This window comes from Artemia sp. Qi Xiang Cuo, chromosome 19 (genome assembly GCF_049724085.1).
Source record: "Artemia sp. Qi Xiang Cuo chromosome 19, ASM4972408v1, whole genome shotgun sequence".
NCBI classification, from domain to species: domain Eukaryota; kingdom Metazoa; phylum Arthropoda; class Branchiopoda; order Anostraca; family Artemiidae; genus Artemia; species Artemia sp. Qi Xiang Cuo.
In genome coordinates this window covers 27830870-27852432 of record NC_142812.1, presented here as the reverse complement: position 1 = coordinate 27852432, position 21563 = coordinate 27830870, and the positions used below count along the sequence as shown (strand labels likewise).

At 34.6% G+C, this 21563-nt stretch overlaps 2 protein-coding genes across 2 annotated transcripts in view; both read left to right on the top strand.

Annotated features, from left to right (window-relative positions):
• The first annotated feature begins 1392 nt into the window (after positions 1–1392).
• LOC148940686 (uncharacterized) lies at positions 1393–3555 on the top strand. The gene is made up of 3 exons (XM_089105042.1): positions 1393–1985; positions 2193–2825; positions 3420–3555. Exons 1-3 carry the CDS (start codon positions 1393–1395, stop codon positions 3553–3555), a joined length of 1362 nt encoding a protein of 453 aa, XP_088961168.1.
• Positions 3556–4958: 1403 nt separating this feature from the next.
• The window catches only part of LOC148940685 (synaptotagmin-1-like), a 62635-nt gene continuing 46030 nt past the window's right edge, over positions 4959–21563 (top strand). Inside the window, exons 1-3 of the mRNA XM_089105041.1 lie at positions 4959–5075; positions 11058–11203; positions 19136–19291. Coding sequence (XP_088961167.1) covers positions 11104–11203; positions 19136–19291 — 256 coding nt within the window. The 5' untranslated portion in view covers positions 4959–5075; positions 11058–11103. The remainder of the gene's footprint in view (positions 5076–11057; positions 11204–19135; positions 19292–21563) is intronic.

Here is a 21563-nt window from a genome sequence, read left to right as displayed (position 1 = left end):
AATCAGGAGACGCAGCTAAGGGTCATGGCTCACTCGTAATTTTTCTTTCGAAAACGATGGTCCAGAAAGTAATAAGGAGTATTGGAACACAGGCAGAGAGTTATAATGAGCAAAATGGGTGAAAAAAGGTACAATATCTAAATTGACACAACTCAGGACGTTGGGATTGTGGACCAGGTTTCTATCGTGTTAAGATATGTGAAAGACAAAGAAATTCCCGAACGGTTTTTTGCTGTTGTACCTTTTTAAGATTCCAGTGGCACGGGTGTGATTGAACTTCTATAAGCCACAATCAAACAGCATGGACTTAAGTATGAAAAGACAGCTGGGGAATCGTTTGACGGTGCTTCTAACGTGAGTGGCAAATTTAACGGACTTTGTTATCTTATTAAAAACTACTTTCCAGATTTGGTTTATATCTGGTGCTACAGTCACGTTTTAAACATTTGCGTCGTTTATTGTTGCACTGCAAGACAGGATTGTTTGGATGTTTTCTGATGACGATTTCCTGTACTTAGATGCAGTGCGCGTTTTGTCCTCAGTGGAAAATAGCAGGTCTTTCGACTCAAAAACTTCATCTGAAGCCGACTCACTGCTGAGTATGCTTTTGGAGTTTAAAATAATCCTAACCGCTGTCTTGTTTCTTACTATATTTGAAGTCATTGACTATATTTCAAGGCATCTCCAGACAAAAGTATTGGACTTTTAGCGGCCTAGAACATGGTTGATAAAGCAAGAAAGGACCTAGAGAGCATTTCCTTCCAAAGCTTGAAAGAAAACGCCTCAAATTTCGTGTCAAAGATACAAAGCCTTCTAGACACAACTACATCGGACCTTGAAATTAGCTCAGAGCTACCAGCTTGTCGCGTTCCCAAGAATTAGTGCATGCTGGGAGAAATGGAAAAAGATTCTCGACCGGAAGATCCAGAACAATGATTTCGAGTTGAAGTGTTCAGGTTATCAATTGACCAAATAACAACTAGCCTAAAAGAAAGATTTTCAGAAAACAAACAGCTCCTTCCGTTCCCAGAAACGCTTTTAAATGAATAAAATGGTTTTAAAAGTAATTAAAACTGATAGCTCCCCTTTTATTGTAAAGAGATAATTTTCTGTTGGACATAAAACACTACATTCGTGGACTTACCAGCATAAGAGAGGTAGCGATTTGGACCATAAGGGCCACCAACAAATATTTCAGGCAGGAGTGGGCGAGTGCTTAAACTTAGACTTAGGTCCTCCTACGCCTGGGGGCGCTTAAGGCAGCAACAGTGGTTCGCCACGATGACCTGTCCTGAGCCTTCAACCATAGCTCCTCCAACGAGGATTTCGCCAGCTTCGCCTCCTTCTTTAGTGACCTGCCAAGGGTCATTTTCAGGAAAACTCAACAGTGCTATGAGAACCCTTGATAAGTTCCGTATTGACATTGCTGGACTTTCTAAGACCAGGCTTACTGGTTTTGGGACTTTGAAAACTGAGATTTGCCACATCTTGTGTTCCGGAATTAAGACTAGAAAAGAAGCAGGTGTCGCAATGGCACTAAGTAATCGGGCCAAAAAATGCCTAGTGGACTCGGAACCAATTAGTGAGTGGATTCTTCGTGCCCGTTTCGCCACTTCACAGGCCAAATTGACAGTTATTGTAGTGTACGCCCCAACGAATGACGCCTGTGATCAAACGAAAGACGACTTTTATCGTGTGTTATCGAATGTTGTTGCAAAAACGCATCGTCATGATATTGTGACTGTGTGTGGGGACTTTAATGCTAAAGTTGGAGGTGATGCTTCTTATGCCCCAACTATCCTCGGTAAACATGGACTGGGGGAAATTAATGACAATGGTGTGCGACTAATCGATTTTCGCGCTACTCATGAACTTATCGTCGGCGCAACATGGTTTCCACATAAAAAGATTCACAAGTACACTTGGAACTCGCCTGATGGTGTAACACGAAATGAAATAGACCATATCCTAATTGCTAGGCGCAGGTGACGATGTCTAGAGGATGTTAGAATCTTCCGAGGTGCCGACTGCTATTCCGATCACCAACTTGCTGTTTCCAAGTTCAAGCTGAAACTAAAAACTGTGACAAAGCACCAGCAGCCACTGAAAACCTTCAATTTGAGGAAATTGCAGGACCCGAACGTACTGCAAAAGTATACTACAGCTTTGTCAAACAAGTTTTCCCTTCTAAGGGACGAAGTGTCGCTTGACAGTCAGTTGGAAAAAATTGCAGAAACTGTGAAAGAAGTCGCAAAAGAAGTTTTGGGCTACAACAGGAAGAAGAAAGAGCAGTGGATATCTGAAAGTAGTTGGGATATTATTGATCAAAGGGCACAACTCAAAATCCTCGTAGATAAGTATGACCACAGCACGACTTGTTCTAGAGAATATGTAGATAACCTGAAAGTGCAGTACAAGCGTCTCCATAAGCAAGTCAAAGCAGCAACCAGGGTGGATAAGAGGATGTACCTCGAAACTATGGCCGAACAGGCTGAGGCAGCCGCTAGACGGGGAGATAGCCCTACTGTGTATGCCATAACGAAGCAGTTAGCGGGTATTTCAAAGGCGTCGTCGACCCAAGTTGAAAGCAAAGAAGGCATCTTATTAGCCCAGACTGATGAAATAGTCCGACGCTGGAAGGAGCATTTTAGTGAGGTACTAAATCAGATGCCTCCCACAACTACTTTAAATATCCCTAAAGAACCACTGTTCGATCTCGGAATATGTTCCGGACCTCTCATGCTTAGTGAAGTCAAGGAGGCCCTAAAGAATTTGAAAAACGGAAAGTCTGCAGGCAATGATGGTATATCACCAGAATTACTGAAGTACGGTAGAAGTGCCCTAGCCGAACCCATATTTGAACTTCTTTCCCGTGTTTGGGATGAAGAAAAAGTCCCTAGTGAATGGTCGAAGGCAGTAATTGTAAAACTCTTCAAAAAAGGACAAAAGACTAAGTGTGATAAATGGACAGGTATTGCTTTACAGTCTGTTGGCAGCAAAGTCCTGTGCCAAATAATTCTTAACAGGATTCATAGTAAAGTGGAGAAAGTTCTGAGAGATGAGCAGCACGGATTCCGCCAGAATAGATTATGTTGTGACCTGATATTTAGCCTGAGAGTCCTGCTGGATGAATCCAATAAATGGCAAGTTCAGCTACTTATAGTATTTATAGATTTTCTCAAAGCCTTCGACTCGATACATCGCGGAACCATGTGGAAAATTTTAGTGCATTATGGAATTCCGACCAAAACCGTAAATATAATTAAAGTGCTATATCATGATATCATTTGCGCAGTACAGACAGAGGGTGGCCTAACGGAGTGGTTTTCTGTTCAGTCAGGTGTAAGGCAGGGCTGCATTCTATCACCATTACTGTTTGCCGTAGTGATAGATTTTGTTCTCCGTGGATGCAATTTTAGTGCCGGTCTCCAATTAAATCCACTGAGAGAACTCAATGATGGTGATTTTGCTGATGATGTTGCACTTATTACGCACGACCCAGAAGATATGCAACGGAACATTAATGAACTCGGTCGCATGGCAAATGCTGTCTGACTCTCCATAAATGCTAACAAGACCAAATCAATGTCGAATGCAGTCATATTTGACTTAGCCGAAGGACTTTTGGTTAACAACGAGGAAATTGAGGAAGTGAGAGAATTCAAGTATCTCTGCAGCATTCTTACGCAAGATGCCAATTCTGAAAGAGAAATATTGTGCGGAATAACATTGGCTGGGTCTGCTTTCAGCTATCTTACAAACATTTGAAGAAATAATAAACATTCCCAGAAGCTACCGCTTAGAGTTTGTAATAGCACTGTGGTCTCCGTCCTTACGTATGGCTGCAAATCTTGGAGCATCACTGCTCAACTAGAACGACGACTCCAGGCAGTCGACAACAATTGCCTAAGGTCTATCCTAAATATACATTGGACGGAAAGAATACGAAATGATGAAATCTATCGTATGACAAATCATACCCCCATCCTTGATCTCTATTTATACATACTTTTTAATACCATATTTCTTCTGAGGAGAGGGGGCATTGCCCTCATGCCGGTGTCCAAGAGGAACATCTGTACAAAAAATTGTTTGAAGAAATAACCTTGAAAAACTTGGAGATGCAAACCCTAAAATTCATGTTTGATTTTTCAGGCCCGTTTTCCTTCTTGAGAAATATTTGAAGAAGTACACTTTTCCTTGGACAATTATGTCATCATTACGGCATTGTTATAAGCATATTAAGCTTGTATAAAGAAGACCGGGGGTTGAAGTAAGGAGTGTTAACCTCCTCCATACTTAATAGTGCCTCGGATCAAAGCTTTGGAAGTAATAAACTGTAAATAAAGAGCTACCCTTACCTAAGGAAACCGAAATTTTTCAAAAAAATGAAGTTTCGAATACAATATATTTACGTAATTTTAGGGATTAAACTCCCCTAAAACCTGCACAATTTTGATGAAATTATGCAATGAAATTCAAAGTGCGGGAGAACCCTAACGCCACTGTCTAAAAAAATAAAATTTCATATTTCCCCAAGGAAGAATCGTTTCATGCGTGTTTGTGCTTTTCCCAAGGCGGGTCATATCGAACCAGTAGTCGTAGATTACTGAAAGAGTGTTAAATCATATGAACATTTAAAGAACTAGGGCCCTTTCACGTAAAAAAAAAATTCCGACACATTAAAGTACCTTATTCCACCATTCTGGCCCGTAAAGTATCTATTTGGGCCTAAGATAGAGGGCAAAAACATTTGTCCTTGGCTCTCAGACATGTTACTTTGACAATGTAATATCTATTACAAAATTGATCTTTACTTACTGTTCATCACCATCAAGGGTTAGATTTTTCCCTAAACAAATAACAGAATCTTTGATTTTGTTTCCCAGGGACAGCTTTCCAAACTTGAAAATTACTATTGATTGTTGGAAAAATTCCAGATCTTGGGCGCATTCTCGTCCTTGTAGATCAATGCTGGAAATTGTCAATGGAGATATAGGCTTTCTTGAAAGCTGAAGACGAACAAGTTCAAGCAAATTTTCTTTGATTAAAGTGAAATACTGAATTCCACATCTGTAAGTAATTGAATTATTTATTCTTTTGTAGGAGATTTATTTTGCAAGTCACTTATTCGCGTCAAAATGTGCATATTTAACATTTTGTTCAAAATTCCTTTATTCATAATCTTTAAGCTGTTCTTTATAGCAGTCAACATAATACAAATAAAACCAGAAAATAAAGGCAACCAAAAAAGGAGTAAAAGAGGCAGCTCCCCAGTGGTAAGGCCAAAAATAAGGATAAATTAAGTCAAATGTTTATTTTGAAGTAAAATTCAGTATTTTCCTAGAAAAACTGTTTTTTAATTCTTGGCCCCAGGATGCCTTTTCTTGATACCCCCGCCATAGGAAAATGTCCAGTATCAATTTAAATAATGCCAAAACTAACCTTTGATTCTGTAAAATACGACACAAAGTTTGGAATCCATTCTTAGTGAATCTAATTTTGGTGCAAAATCTTAATTTTGCACCAGTAGGAATATAAGCATAATAATAGCAAAAGTAACCTAAAAGAATTCGTATGATAAATCGGAAACGAATTGGATGAGAGTAGTAAAGAACAAAAAACACCTGTGCCACTGGCTACTAAGCAAAAATATTTCTTTACTCTTTGTAATTGAAAATAATGCATGCAATTAAGTCATTTATTTATAGATTGCAAATCCCACAAAATGGTCTAGTTATTTTAAAGCTGTGTAGTTGAACTTTAGAACGGCAAGAAGTTTAAATTCTTTCATGAATTCATTTTTCGTTTTCAGGTAAAGTTCGCTTTAAATCAGAAATTTTTTTAATAGTAAAAATTTACCAGTTAAAAAAAATAGACTTATGCAAAAGAAAATTTGCAAATGAATGTACATAGCTTATATTTGTTTTTGACTTAGTACACAATAGGTACGATTACTAGAGTTTATCTTAAGGAGGGGGGGATTAAATTTTGAACCTTTAAAAATAGAAAAATTGGGGAGATAGTGATTGGAAATTATTATTGAAATCACACATATTTTTTTTATCACAAAGAGTCATACGAGCATGTATCTTTCCACTTCCACACGCTGCTTTCCTGTCTGTAACACTGATTTTACAAAGAAACAAGAACTCTGATTCGGATAGCTGTGTTAATGTTATTATTTAAGTTCACGTCCTAGCCAAGTGGATTGGTGTGGTGGATTTAGGTCCTAGAGGACGAGGGTTCGAATCCTAATACACTCAATCATTTGGTTTGGGACGGGCGTCAGTGGTGTGACTTTGTAAGCTCAGCCAGAGTCGACCTAGATTTAAATGGGTACCTTGAGAAATCTGGGGAAGGTAAACAGGAAGGGTGTGCGAAAGCACAGGATGGTTGGCCCTCAAACCCCAACTGCACCTCCTGGGTGAAGGGCTAAGAAACGGAGATCAGCACCGCCGGTAGGAACTGTAAAGTCCAATGCCGTACTCTTTACCTTTACCTTTTATTCAAAGTAACCAATCTGTGTACCATCATAACACACCCTGATCACTATGCTCCAATTTCATTCCCGCATGTGTTCTTATTGATCTATAGGGGTATCACTTTCCAGTTTTTTTTTCTGAAGAAAAGGATTCCTCAAATAAATGTTCCAAGGATAGTTTGAATTTAAGGAAACTTCTTTCGTAAACTACATATTTTTGGGGGCTAGTAGATGGATCCTTGTTCCATGTTTTTCTATTTTTTCTTTCTTTCTTTCTTTTGTCTAATTTTTCTGAACTCTTTGCTTCCAGGATTAGTTAGAAATATGAACTTTTGATATTTAAATCGGTCTACCTTATTTTTTATACCTAAGAGACCTTCTCTATGCAAACAATTGGTTTAATCATAGGCAGCGCAGTAGCGCTGCCTAAGTAAAGAACGATGTTGGCACAATTTATTATTTTTTTTTCCTTTAGACCATTGCACTTCGTATCGAAGGAGTTGTCGTACAAACCTCAAAAAGGGCTCATTCGATTGGAAATTGGAGTGGCTTGTGCCCTTTTTAATATTCGAAAGTGATTGGAAGGCAACTAACCCCCCTTTTACGCCCATCATTTCCCCAAACACATCCAATCAAAATTTTGAGATAGCCATTTTGTTCAACATAGTTGATTTCTAAATAGAAATTATGTTTTTAAGGAGAACACTCCCCCACAAACCTCAGGGCAAGGGTTATAAGTTATGCCCTGGGGGAATATAAGATTTTTATACAAAGTTTTGTGGTAGAAACTTCAAAAAGAGCTCATTCCATTGGAAATTCAAATGGCTAGTGCCCTTTTTAATAGTCGAAAGTGATCGGAGGACAACTAACCCCCCTCTCACGCCCACCATTTCCCCAAACACATCCAATCAAAATTTTTAGATAACCATTTTGTTCAACGTAGTTGAAGGTTCTGAAAATTAGGTATTTGAGGATGACAACCCCCCCCCCTATATCCCTCAGGGCAAGGGTTATATGTAATGTCCGGGGGCATATAAGGTTTTCATAGAAAGTGTTGTCGTAGAAACTTCAAAATGGGCTCATTCAATTAGAAATTGAAATGGCTAGTGCCCTTTTAAATAGTCGAAAGTGATTGGAAGGCAACTAAAACCCCTTCCACGTCCACCATTTCCCTAAAAACATCCAATCAAAAATTTGAGATAGCCATTTTGTTCAATGTAGTTGAAAGTTTTGGAAATTATATCTTTGAGCAGGAATCTCCCCCCCCACAGTCTTCAGGGCAAGGGTTATAAGTTATGCCTTGGGGGCATATAAGATTTTTATTGAAAGCTTTGTCGTAGAAACTTCAAAAAGGACTCATTCGATTGGAAATTCAAAGGGCTAGTGCTCTTTTTAATAGTCGAAAGTGATTCGAGGGCAACTAAGGCAACTTAGTTGCCTAACTTATTCGAGGGCAACTCTCACGCCCACCTTTTCGCCAAACACATTAACACATCCAATCAAATTTTGAGATAGCCATTTTGTTCAACGTAGTTGAAATTTTTCGAAATTAGGTCTTTCAGGATGAACCCCCCCCCCCCGAGCCCTCAGGAAAAGGGTTGTAAGTCATGCCCTGCCCGCATATAAGGTTTTTATAGAAAGCGTTGTCGTAGGAACTTCAAAAAGGGCTTATTCGATTGAAAATTGAAATGGCTAGTGCCCTTTTTAATAGTTGAAAGTGATTGGAGGGCAACTAAACCCCTCTCACGCACACCATTCCCCAAACACCTCCAATCAAACTTTTGAGATAGCCATTTTATTCAACGTACTTGAAAGTTCTGAAGATTAGGTCTTTGAGGATGACAACCCCCCCACCCACATCCCTCAGGGCAAGGGTGGTAAGTTATGCCCTGTGGGCATGTGAAGTTTTTATAGAAGGAGTTGTCGTAGAAATTTCAAAAAGGGCTCATTAGATTGTAAATTGGAAAGGCTAGAGCCCTTTTTAATAGTAGAAGGTGACTGAAGAACAAATAACCCCGCTATCACGCCAACCATTTCCCCAAACACATCCAATCGAAATTTTGATAAATTCATTTTGTTCAACGTAGTTGAAAGTTCTGAAAATTAGGTCTTTGAGGATGACACCCCCCCCCAAAAAAAAAAACCCTTAGGGCAAGGGTTGTAATTAATGCCCTGGGGGCATATATGGTTCTTATGGAAAATTTTGTCGTAGAAACTTTAAAAAGAGCTCATTTGATTGCACATTGAAAGGGCTAGTGCCCTTTTTAATCGTCGAAAGTGAGTGGAGAGCAACTAACCCCCCTGTCACGTCCACCATTTCTCCAAACACATTCAATCAAAGTTTTGAGCTAGCCATTTTGTTCAACGTAGTTGAAAGTTCTGAAAATTATGTATTTGAGGATAACAAACCCCCGAGAGTCTCGAGGGCAAAGGTTGTAACTTAAGCCGAGGAGGCATATAAGGTTTTTATAGATAGCTTTGTCGTAGAAGCTTCAAAAAGGGCTCATTTGATTGGAAATGGAGAGGACTACTGCCTTTTTTATGAGTCGAAAGTAATCAGATGGCAAATGTCCCCCTCCACGCCTATTATTTCCCCAAACACTTCCAATCAAAATTTCGATATAGCCATTTTGTTAAGCCTATCAGAAAGGTCTGGAAATTATGTCTTCGAGGATAACAAATCCCCCCAGTCCTCAGGGCAAGGGTTTTAAGTTTTGCCCTGGGGACATATAGGGTTTTTATAGAAAGTGTGGTCAAATAAACTTCAGAGGGGGCTCATTGGATAATCAGACACTCCAGTGCCCTTTTTAAGATTCAAAGTGATCAGAGGGCAGCTACCCTCTCCCCCCTACACACGCGTCATATTGTCCCCGAAATGCGTCTAATAGAAATTTTGAGATAGCAATTCTATTCAAAATTGTCTAAATATCATATAACAAGGCTTTTGGGGTTGAAACAAACCCCAGAGACTAGGGGCAAGGGTTGTAAGTTATGCCCAGAAGATATTAAAGATTTTTATGGAAGGGATGGTTGTTTAATTTCAGAAGAGGCTCAGTCTTTCTCTTTGAAAAAGACTGTGTCAATATAAAATGAACAGAAATTAATCAAAAAAACTTTTTGCAGAAAATAATCTTTTATAAAAAAAGCTAAGAACTCCATTAAACCAAAAATGAACAAAAATAGAATCAAATAATCTACCAAGCATACAACTACCACAAATCAGTATTAATAAATAAATGAAACCCAAAACAAACAGAAATTAAAATAAGTGAAACTCAAAACGAGCAGAAATTAATCTGAGTAGGGTTCTAAACCCTATGATTTCTAAGAGCCAGAATATAATTTGTACTTTACTGAAAAAATTCTTTAAAATGTTTTCACTTTTATAACTTTAAGAAATCAAAAATTAATTAATATTTTAAGGAATAAATATCAGCATATGTATATTAAACTGACAATGCACATTTTTTCAGTAAATTCATTTAAATTTTTTGCAGTAAAGTTCAAATTATATTCTGGCTCTTAGGGTTTAAATCATAGGGTTTAGAACCCTACTCAGATTAATAGTAAAAAAAAAAGCAAATCAAATTTCCAGGCTCTTCGTTCTTGATTGAGGCTCATAAAATACTTTGAACTCCTAAATCCTATTCGACATAATTTTACTCGTAGAAACTCAAAAAAGCTATTTTTTATCTTGCTTTAAATCTTCAAGTCCCGTAAGATTAACGAAAAATATGAAAAGCCTAATAGGCTAGGAAAGAAAACAAACTATGAAATTGGGGTCTTTAAGACAATGGACCAGCAGCCAATTTAATTATCTTCTGTTTTAATTCTATATTAAGGAGGGTGTACAGAAGTGCCATTTCCAAAAAGCCCAGAAAGCCATGGCCATCTACAGCACTAAATCCATAAAACGTCCGCCAATAATTAGAAAGTTTTAACAAATAGGATAAAAAGTGCTTTCTTGGAGCCTTGATCTCTTGCCAAGGAAAATTTTGGCTCGTGTCATCATCTGACAACAATTCCATCACAATTGGTTTATCTGTCAATTTAATTTAAAATTCGCATTTTCTTTTTTTTATTGGCTTTTACTATTTATTTTGTTTTTCTTTCAAAATATTACGAATTGATTTTCTATTATCGCTTAGTAATGATTAATACTGATAATTTTATTTAAGTAGCAAAATTATTTGAAACATTGAAATACAAATTCTTACACCGCGTCAAAAAAAAATTAATAAGAGCATTTGAAGAAAAACTCCAAACATGAATGTTTCCTTGTTCTCACAGATAAACCTAACAAGTACGCACCCAGAGATTTATTTTATGGAAAATTAGAAAAAAAATGGAAAGTCAGCAAGTCATTGGAAAATTCATTAAGAATCGTAGAAAAAATTCTAATTTTGAGGGGATGGAGACAACGGTCAGAAGCCCAATCATTCTATACGTGGCTGAATAAAGATATTTATTTTAAAAACTTCATACATAAGGTTATTTCATAGATTTGCTTCCTTAGAGATTTAGAGATCGAAACACTACGTACAATAGTGCAATAAGGTATTTTGACTTCCAGGTCAGCAGCCCATATCTAGATACGTTCTTCGTAGCAGGTGGCGAACATGAAAGAGTTCGACATAAAACATTGGCGCAGGAGACGGGATGTAGATCCTTCCAAAAGTATTGTTGAAGACGCAGCAATGACAGGAAGTCTTCCAAGTGGTATGTCTTGACTTTTTCTGCTTTATACCAAACAATTTTTTTACATAAAAATTTTACAATAAAGAAACCGACACAAATGATTAACTCCATAATTGGTTCATGATTAACTTAATCGTAATAAAAATGAGCAACCGTACAACTCATCACACAGAGTACCAGCCAAAAAACCAAACCCGAGAATACTAAAACCTGTTCAACTAAAACTTCTTTAAAATCTAGTAGTAAAAAAAAAAAAGAATTGTGGATACTGACATAATATATTACGTATAGCCCAATCCCAAAATGAAGTACAAACTACTGACCCCCCCCCCCCAAAAAAAAAAAGAAGAAGAGTTTTAAGACAATTTCATAAAAATAATTTTGATTATTTATTTATATGTATAGAGATCAAATCAATGAGTCTTTAGTAAAGATCGATGCAATTCGTTTAGTAAGCCAATTTTATTGTTGGAAAATAAGATTAGATGGAAATTAGATTTTGATTTATATACTGATATACAAAACACGGCTTCTGTGGAAGCTTATACATTATGAAATCTTTGGCCACGATAATACTTATTTTAGCACCAAAAGGGCCCTACGCCGACATAAGCTTAGAAGTTAGATCGTTAACACTTATTTGTGTTAAACATCTCTCGACATGAAAAATTTGTTATCATTCAATAAGGTTTTGTGTGTTAAAAAAATAGTTTGTCACTGCTTACTTCCTGTTAAATTCCTTTCTTTTAAATGTATAAATAAATGGCTAACAAAAATTTCTCATTAAAGAAACATTTGACATTTCATTGAAGAGTAAATGACACTATAAGCTTTTGGAGGCTTAAAGGCAAGCCCTCTAGGCACACCGGCCTAGAATCTCAGGCAGATTGACCAAGAGTTTAAAATTGACATAGGACCATTAGATTGCCTGATCTAATTATCCTAAAGGACAGTAAAACCACCTACGTACATTTGTGGTAATTATGTTCATTTTTAAGTTAGCAAAATTGTTCATTTTATTTTCTGTTCGTTTTAAGTTCTATTTTCTTTCAAAGTAACCGCTTTTTTTGTCTTTTTGTGGTTTGAAGGTGATTTTTGCTTCTTTTGAGTTTTAGTTTCCCTATCTACTTTTCGTGGAGAAGCTTTGTTTCCATGGAAGCCTCATATTCCTAATCTGTTAACGGAGAGAGCCTTATAAATCAATTTTGGAGAAATCAGAAGCCATTTGCAAGATTTGTACCTAAAGATATATATACGAGCTTGTACCTAAGCTTGAGATTTGTACCTAAAAGAAGATATATATATATATATATATATATATATATATATATATATATATATATATATATATATATATATATATATATATATATATATATATATATATATATATATATATATATATATATATATATATATATATATATATATATATATATATATATATATATATATATATATATATATATATATAAAAAAAAAAAAAAAAAAAAAAAAAAAAAAAAAAAAAAAAAAATAAAAAAAAAAATAAAAAAAAATTAAATAATATAAAGTAAAATTAGATAAAAAAAAAAATCAAAATTAAATATATATATATATATATATATATATATATATATATATATATATATATATATATATATATATATATATATATATATATATATATATATATATATATATATATATATATATATATATATATATATATTATGTTTAAGAGGTAATTACTTGGCAAAAAAAAAAAAAAAAAAAAAAAAAAAAAAAAAAAAAAAAAAACTGTAGTCCTAATCCAGCAATTGAGACAAATGTGCACTTGAACGAGGCTCTCACCTTACACATCCATCCAACTACCTAGGACCAAACAGTAGGCCTATACCCAAACCATCAACCAAATAGAAAAGTCCAAATCCATGCAAAGTTGTCATCAATAAATGTAAGTCGATGTAAAATTACCAGCAAAAGCACCTTAAATCTAGCAAAATATTTCCAAGTAAAACCTTCCATTTAGGGCTCATCAGAAGAATACCACCAGCCTTAACGGGTTTCGAGGCTTTACATTCTTTACCCAGCACGGTGGCGCCTCTACCATAAGATCTATATGGTAACCCTATGTCAGGTCAAACCTGTGAAATACCTGCATACTAGTGAAGCTAATAAAAATTACATACAAAAAGTGTTTCAATGCTTCCACAATCAAATCCCAGAGGTCACTGAGAGACCATTCCGGAACAAACGAAGACACTTCCAGATGTATCTTTTATTGGTATCTGGAACCAATTACCAATTTAAAGATCCTCAAGCGTGTTTGAAACCCCTAGAAACTCATCCTGCGAGATATTATGTTAAAATATCATTCAGTATTTCTTTATAATTTTTTGTATATTTACTTAAGAGTTCATGATACATGAAACTAAATTTTTTGAATTGCTAACTAATTTTTTTGGCAGAAAAACCTCTTAAGATCAGTTTTTCGCTCAGCTTTTTACATCTAATTTTAAAATCTGCGTAATTACTGCATATTTTTGCATACCTAAATAATTGGGAATAATAAGCCGAATAAGTAATATTTGAATGTATATTACTTTCAAGATATGGAAAATTAATTACTTCAAAATTAAAATCATCCGTTTTATTATATAATTTAAAAACTAATTTATTATTATTTGAAATATTAATATTTAAATCTAAGAAATGGTCGGAGTATCCCATCCCATAGCTAGGCTCAAGAATTAACTCTTGTGGATAAATATTTTTTGAAATCTCAATAAACTCTGCACAATTTAATACCAAGAGATCGTCCAGATATCTTTTATTATTTGAAATGTTATATTTTACATTGCTTGGGCTATTTTTATTTATCATATAATCATATTCTAATTGGCTTAAAAACAGGTCTGCTATGAATGGACTTGCATTCCCACACATAGGAATACATACAATTTGTTTATATAAATTCCCACTAAATCTTATAAATGTATTAAATATAACAAATTCCAATAAATCGCATATCATATCCAAGCTATAACGTCTTGAATTAATAGTGCCTCTAAAGAAATTCGTACATTGGGCTTTTTTATTAAAATTATAAATTTTAAAAAATAATATTTTATAAAAAATAAAATTTTTCTTTATCACCTTTTTAAATTTTTCTAATAATAAATTTTGTTAAAATTTTTTATACAAATTAGTAAAATCAAATGAATCGACTCTTTTAGCTGAAACATTCACCAAAGAATCTATCACTTGTAACGAGTTATTGACACTCCAATATGGGTTAAAGTTATAAAATTTTTTAATTCCAGAGCAATATGCTTTAAATTTATTTCTAATTTCTCCTAAAATTAAAGATAGATCAGTAGCCGCAATTTTGGTTGGACACCTCGATGCCCCAGCAATAAAACGTGGTGTTGGTGGATTTTTGTGAAATTTTATCTTCCAATATAAGAAAGGAAACTGTTTTTCATTATCATTTATTTTAATATTGAAATTTTTCAAAATTCTTTCCTCTATATTTTCAATTAAACTCTTCTCCTCCATATGGGCCTTTTCGTATGTATTTGTTGTTTGTAACTCTTTTGATAAAATATAACAATAAAGTTTCTGACAAATTATGGCAAAAGTATTGCTAGCTTTATCAACTGGTACAATTATAAATTCATTCTGTAAATTAGCAATTGCTTGTTTCATATTGGCATTATAAAATATTGATTTTTTTAAAAGAATCTGTAGGATTAATTCTATACATGCTATTTCTTACACTAGTCAAAATCAAATTTATCCAATTCTGAAATCTATCTTTAGTAATTTTCTCCTTCTTGCACCAATTATCAATAAATACGTTTAAATCAGTCTTAAATCCACTAAGAATATCATCTGTTGGAATTATGTGGTAAGAAAGACGGACTTTAGCCCCCATTTTTGTTATCTTTTGAAGATCACGATGCTTTATAATGGACAAATCCCCCGTTACAATATGCTTCGAAGTTTGATCCCCATACGGTAAAAATTGCTCACAATTACAAACCGGTTTCCAATTACTCCCCCTGTCCAGTTTTTTAATTATTGAATTATAGTTAAAAATTATTTGACCAATTTTTTTTTAAAATTTTTATGTTAAAATTTGACTACAATTATATACCAAATAGAATGGAAGGGCATTCTTTACTTTCCGCTGGTTTAAGATTGTTGACAAATTAATACCTTCTATTTGTTTAAAAAAAAAACTAATATACAAATATAATCTATTATCCTTATTTACAATTTTTTCAGATGTATTATATTTTAAGATAAATTTTTATTTAGCTAAAATACAAACTTCATAATAAATTAAATTTTTTTTTTAGTTAAATGTTGCACTATTTTTTGAAATCAAGAATACTTTTATTAAATTTTTATTTGATAACTTATTTAAAGATTGTATTAAACTAGTCACTCCAATATTCTCAAATATATAACCTAAATCGATTAAAAATGCATTTAAATCTAAATAATTCTTTTTATTATTTATCCTATGTCCTCTTGATCGGTTTTTACGTTTAGTGGGGCAATTAAAAGAAGGGTGGTCAGTTAGCCCATTGATACAATTAGCAACTACATTTGACATGTCTCCGTGTTTCGCAGCTCGATCATTTAGCCCAGAAGGATACGCAGTACCCTGAGCATGGATCCAATACTCTTCTTGTTTGCGTAATTTATATTTTTTTTCCTCTTTAGTAAATTTTTCTAGGTCCAGATTTTCTAAAATTGTAATAGTTACTTTAGATACCGAGCGAGTACCATTATTACAATGTTGAACTAGATAATTATTAGTTTTTTCCTTGGTAATTGTAGTTTTATGTCCCAAAAATCTCTTATATATATTGTTAATTGTTTCCCCCACATATTGTAATTGACAATTTTTACATTCTAGTAAATAGATAATATTATTTGTTTTACAATTTACCTGTCCAGTTAATAAACATTGAAACTTCTCAGTTTCATAAGTGCTGTTTTTACAATTTGGGGCATTTACCCCGTGTTTCCAATCATCATGTCGTCCTTGGAGGCATTTTTGTATACCTTTTACCTTTCTGGATTAAAAGGGAGGCAGCCCTCCTCTAGTTTTGGCTCTTATAAAGGGCACTATAGCTTTTAAAACCGTAAATCCAAGCTATATCTTTTTGGTTTTGGAACCACTATGCAAGTACAATGGATGAATTACTTAAATTACTCATTAGTAAAAGTTTTAATTCCTTGATTTCCTCCCTTTAGACTAGTGAATACAGTGTAGCCTAATAATTGGCAGCTAAATTTAAAAAAGACATATTTTGTCAAAATTGTAAAAAAGAAATTAACGATGAACCAAGTCATTATTGACTATCGTAAAACATGTTTGAAATTCATAGATGGTGTTTATTGAAAGAAGCTTGCCTTTTGCAATCATTTTCAATTAACGTAATGTCTTGACGGTGATTGAAAATCCATACAAGTGTTTAACCTACTTTCACGCAAGAAGGATATACAAGAATAATAGAAATTAATAGTTGAGTGTAACTAGAAGAGAAGAAATATTGATTAATTGTTGGGATTGTAATTGTTCCTGTTTAAGAACAATTCAAAATGTGTATCTCATTTCGTAGGTAGCCTAAATTTTTTATTTTTGTCCGACGAAACTTTCCAGTACAAAATGGACTTAATCACAGGGAGGAACCGATTTATGTTCTCGTGGCAGCAACGAGACATAACTGTTTAGGTAGACTTTTTTTAGGCAATTTTCCTCAGTTGCTCATAATATCTCAATTTCTGATTGGTGTTGCAGTTAACACTGGCAATGTTAGTATTATTTTGAACGTCATACAACTTTGACATGCCAAATGACACTCCTCGTGTTTTATTTCTTTTAAGTCCCCGTTGATTATTGAACATCTCCCTCCCAAATGAAAGAAACCAACTAGAAAATATAAAACTATCTAGGATAAGTCAAATTATGTCAAATACGTCAAACACAAAATCAGATTAAATGTATAAGAAGTAATTAACTTAAAAGTTAAGGGGGAAAAAGTAGAAATGGGACGTCCGTTGTCTGTATAATCAACAAGTTGTCCTCATCCGAAAAAAAGGGCACAAAGGAAAAGATTAATAAATAATATTTGTCCCTCTCTTGGATAGGAAGGACACAGTTGTCTATCTGATATTTTCATTTAGAAAATTATTCTACCTCTTTGTTATTTTACTTAATTAGTCTTAAGCCCATCCGAAGCTTTGAATCCCGTAAGGCAGCAACAGTAAATCTCCACTTTTGACGATTTTGGGTCAAAGTCTGTAGCTCTTTGAAGGATGACTGCAAGCCACTCTCTTGTTTTCATGAGAACAGCGAAGTGTGTTCCGTTCTCTGCTGCTCTTCCTTGGGCTAAAAGGAACCCAAGACCATGCATCTTAGTGTCACCCTTGTTCCACGGGAGTAATGCAATCCCAGTACTACCAGCTTCTATGCTAGATTTCATAATTTACTTTTGGTTCCTTGGTTGTAACCTTGACCTGGGTGTTAGTTATCCCATTCATCCAACCAATCGCAAGTATACGTAGTTTTTTTCTGCAAAGCCAGAAATCGTTTTCTTGGCAAATTTAGAGAATTTCCAGGACTTGCATTACCATGTCAGTGCAGAGAAAGCACATTTAAACAAGCTTAGCATAACGGGGTACTCATTTTATCTCCAAACTTTATTTAATGGATAGGACTTGGCAATGAGAGAGGTAATACGAACCATGGTTTCCTTAACACAACTGCCGACAGAGGCGCCAACTGAAGAAAAACTTCATTTCTATTAAAAAGCTAGTAAACGGCATGAGTGAGATATTGGAAGGGCCAGGGGCCCAAGTTCTGCCTCCGATAATACACTGAAAATCCTAGTATGATTTAACCTAAAATAAGGTGGAGCATGCTTCCCCTTCTTTCGAAATTTGCTGAAGAGAAGGGGATTTTGGAGGGTCCATAGACTTACTGTGTGCCTTCAATCATAGAGATTGAAAATAATGGCACTTTTTTGGTTAACTTATTAGCCCATAGTAACCGAAAACTTAAAAACGTCTTTAAAAAAATTGTTAAGTGAGGAAGAATTGCCATTTGTAGCTGATTCATGGATGGTAACTATTAATTTGATAAATCTTAATGGTAAAAGTTAGTTGGGAAAATTAGAAAAGGCTCAACTTCCTGTGCTTGTGTTTTCATGGAACCCATAGGTCGTGACTATTAGATTGAGTATCGATCAAAACCTTAAGAAAAGCAAATCTTTTTGGAATGAATAAGGTATACTTGGGTTAAATTTGCGATAAAGGAAATTCTGGCGGACCATTCTGGCTGACCATATAGCTGTTTCTAATGCTAAAAAAGTTCCAAATAGGGAGGGTAAAGAAAGCATTTGGTGCGAGAAACTATTATTTAATAAAAGTGCAAATACAAAGAAATTCAAAATAAGGAGGGTAAAGAATGCGTTTTGGTGCAAAAAACTTGTTATATAGACTGGGCAATAAAAGGGTGATTCCAGAAAGATGGCAGCAGCTTAAGATTGCTACAAGGATTATTGCATCAACAGAAGGCAGTCTACTTTTTTTGGTCCTGTTAATATTTACCAGTAGCGCATTGAAATAAATTAAACAATCGTTTCCTGCCAACTGAGGAATTAATTACCAAAGGCTATATTTCATCTTTTGTTTATGAGTCGAAGAACTTTTTAAGTCCCTGTAATTATGAAAAAAAAAGACTGATAATATCTCAGAAAAATAAGCAGTTGCATTTCATATCTCAACAGCAATTATTACTATCCAATTAGTTATGTTCACAAGCCCTTAATCCTTCCTCTTATGATTCCTATTTTTCAGTCATTGCAAAGGGTAATTGTGTTACATGCATTGCCTTCTTTCTGAGCCAAAATTAAACTAGAAAGCAGGGAAATAACATCGATTATTTTCTAGAGGATGACTTCAAGGCTATGACGACAGCTCCACCAGAAGAAGAGCCAATCACGAAGAGCACCGCTGAAATTGTCGGGGAAACAGTCAAAGAACAAATGAATAAAGCTGCCAAGGAAATGGGAATTCCAGTGTGGGCGATTTATTTAATCGTAGCCGGTAAGATATATATATATATATATATATATATATATATATATATATATATATATATATATATATATATATATATATATATATATATATATATATATATATATATATATATATATATATATATATATATATATATATATATATATATATATATATATATATATATATATATATATATATAATATATATATATATATATATATATATATATATATATATATATATATATATATATATGAATATATATATAAAGTTTCTTACAGCATAGTAGACAGGAACATAATGTAGCTACATTTAAGCTGCATTTAATAGATGTTAAGAAGTGATAAATTTAGTTTAAGAAATCTGACAAATTTTATGAATTCAAAAGCCTTGCAGTAAAGAAAGAAGCGAAAAAGATATGTCACACACGGAGGGAGATATCTGCAATGCAGTATCGACAAGCCAGGTGCGAACGGAGGAGGGTCCCAGTTTCCCCTGAAACAACATAGCCGTTATGATGTTCGTGTATTTTCCGATAATTTTCAAACAGATTGACTCTTTTTGGCAAATTTACCCCCCCCTTCTTTAGAATAAAATATTTGCATACATCCCATTTACTGCCGTATATAAAAGCGAAATTGGAACTTAGTGCTTTCTTTTTCAATGGGACTTAGCGACCCACTAGAGGGTGGACTTCGGCATATCAAATATGTGTCCCCTTTGCTCTAAAAAACAAAAGGTGCTACGCAGCAAGCATTCAAAACAAGTATTACGCATTGGCGTCAATTACAAAGGGGCAGGGAGCATTTACTCCAAAATTTTTTTCCCCCTCCCTAAAAAAGGGTACTTTTGCACTATTTGGTACCCACCTCTATAACCGTATCAGGGAAACCAGACACGACCCGCCCAATGGTATTTGCAATAGAAAAATGGAATGCAAAGCGTGGTTTTCATTGCGTTTACAATATTTAAACTGTTGTTTTTTAGGGTTTAGGGGGGGGGTATCTAGCTTAGGTTAGGTTACGTATTTAGTATATGCTATGCTTTACCCCCCCCACCCCTAATGTGCAAATATATAGCCCAAATTTGTTTCTAAACTATTATATATTCATCCTATTATATTTTTTTTAATTAGTATTAACCAAACTTGACTTCTTTTGTAGGTACCGTATTATGCACAAGTATCAAAAAAAATTGAAAAGTACCTTCTGTTTAAATTTTCCTAGAAAAATTACTTTTCTTTGGCATTTTCATTGAAAAACTGTATGCTTAAAAAAATGTATAAACTTAAAAAATGTATAACTAGCAGGGGGAGAATTATGCTATAAAAGCCAAAAAGCCTTTGGCACAACAAGCATGAAAATGAGAAAATACTGCACCATATGCTCGTTTGCGAGGGCCGCCAAAAAATATTTCAACCCCTACCCCCTCCACCTAACACAAAATTGTGGTTTCCCTTTCCCCCCCTCTAAAAAACACTTCTTGAAATTTTAAGCCCGATCCCCTTGCCACAAGACAAAACATAGGTTAGACTGACACAAATACAGAATTCGTTACCTTTTAGAGAAATATGGCATTTTCAGCCAGCATTAAAAACAGCCACGCTGTACTTAATCATTATAATGAGATTTTATATAAAAAACTAGTAACTTCCCTCCACCCTTATAAAATCTCTCCTGGAAGCTTTCCTCCTCACAGAAAATTCTCCTTGTGGAAAATCCCCCCCGCAGAAATTTTTTCGCAAAAATATTGCGCATATTTCCCAATAAAAAACACTACATGTGAACCATGGGCAAATTGCGGAACGTACAGCCCTTTACCCAGGGATTATGGGTGCGATTTCATCTCCATAGGCATAGGTATTTTACCTTTCAACTATGATGAATCAGATGGCTACCTCGAAACTTTGATTGGATATCTTTGGGGGAAAAGGGGGCTAGTTGCACACCAATATTTTTGGTCACTTAAAAGGACCCCAGAACTTTTGATTTATGTTCAAATGAATCCTCTCCTGATCTTCTAGGACCATTGAATCAATACAAACACCCCTGGGGGAAAAATAAATAAACACACAAGTGTGGTCTTTCTTCTGGCAAAAAAAAATCCACATTTTTGTAGGTAGGAACTCGAAACCTCTGCAATAGGCTTCTTTGATATGCTGAACAAGATGGTGTGATTGTCAATAAGATCTCTTGGCTTTTCGGAAGTGTTTCTCCCCTTTTTTGAAAATCAGGCAAATTCTCTGAGACTCGTAGCTTCTGATCGATAGCATTAATCCTAACAAACCTTATAT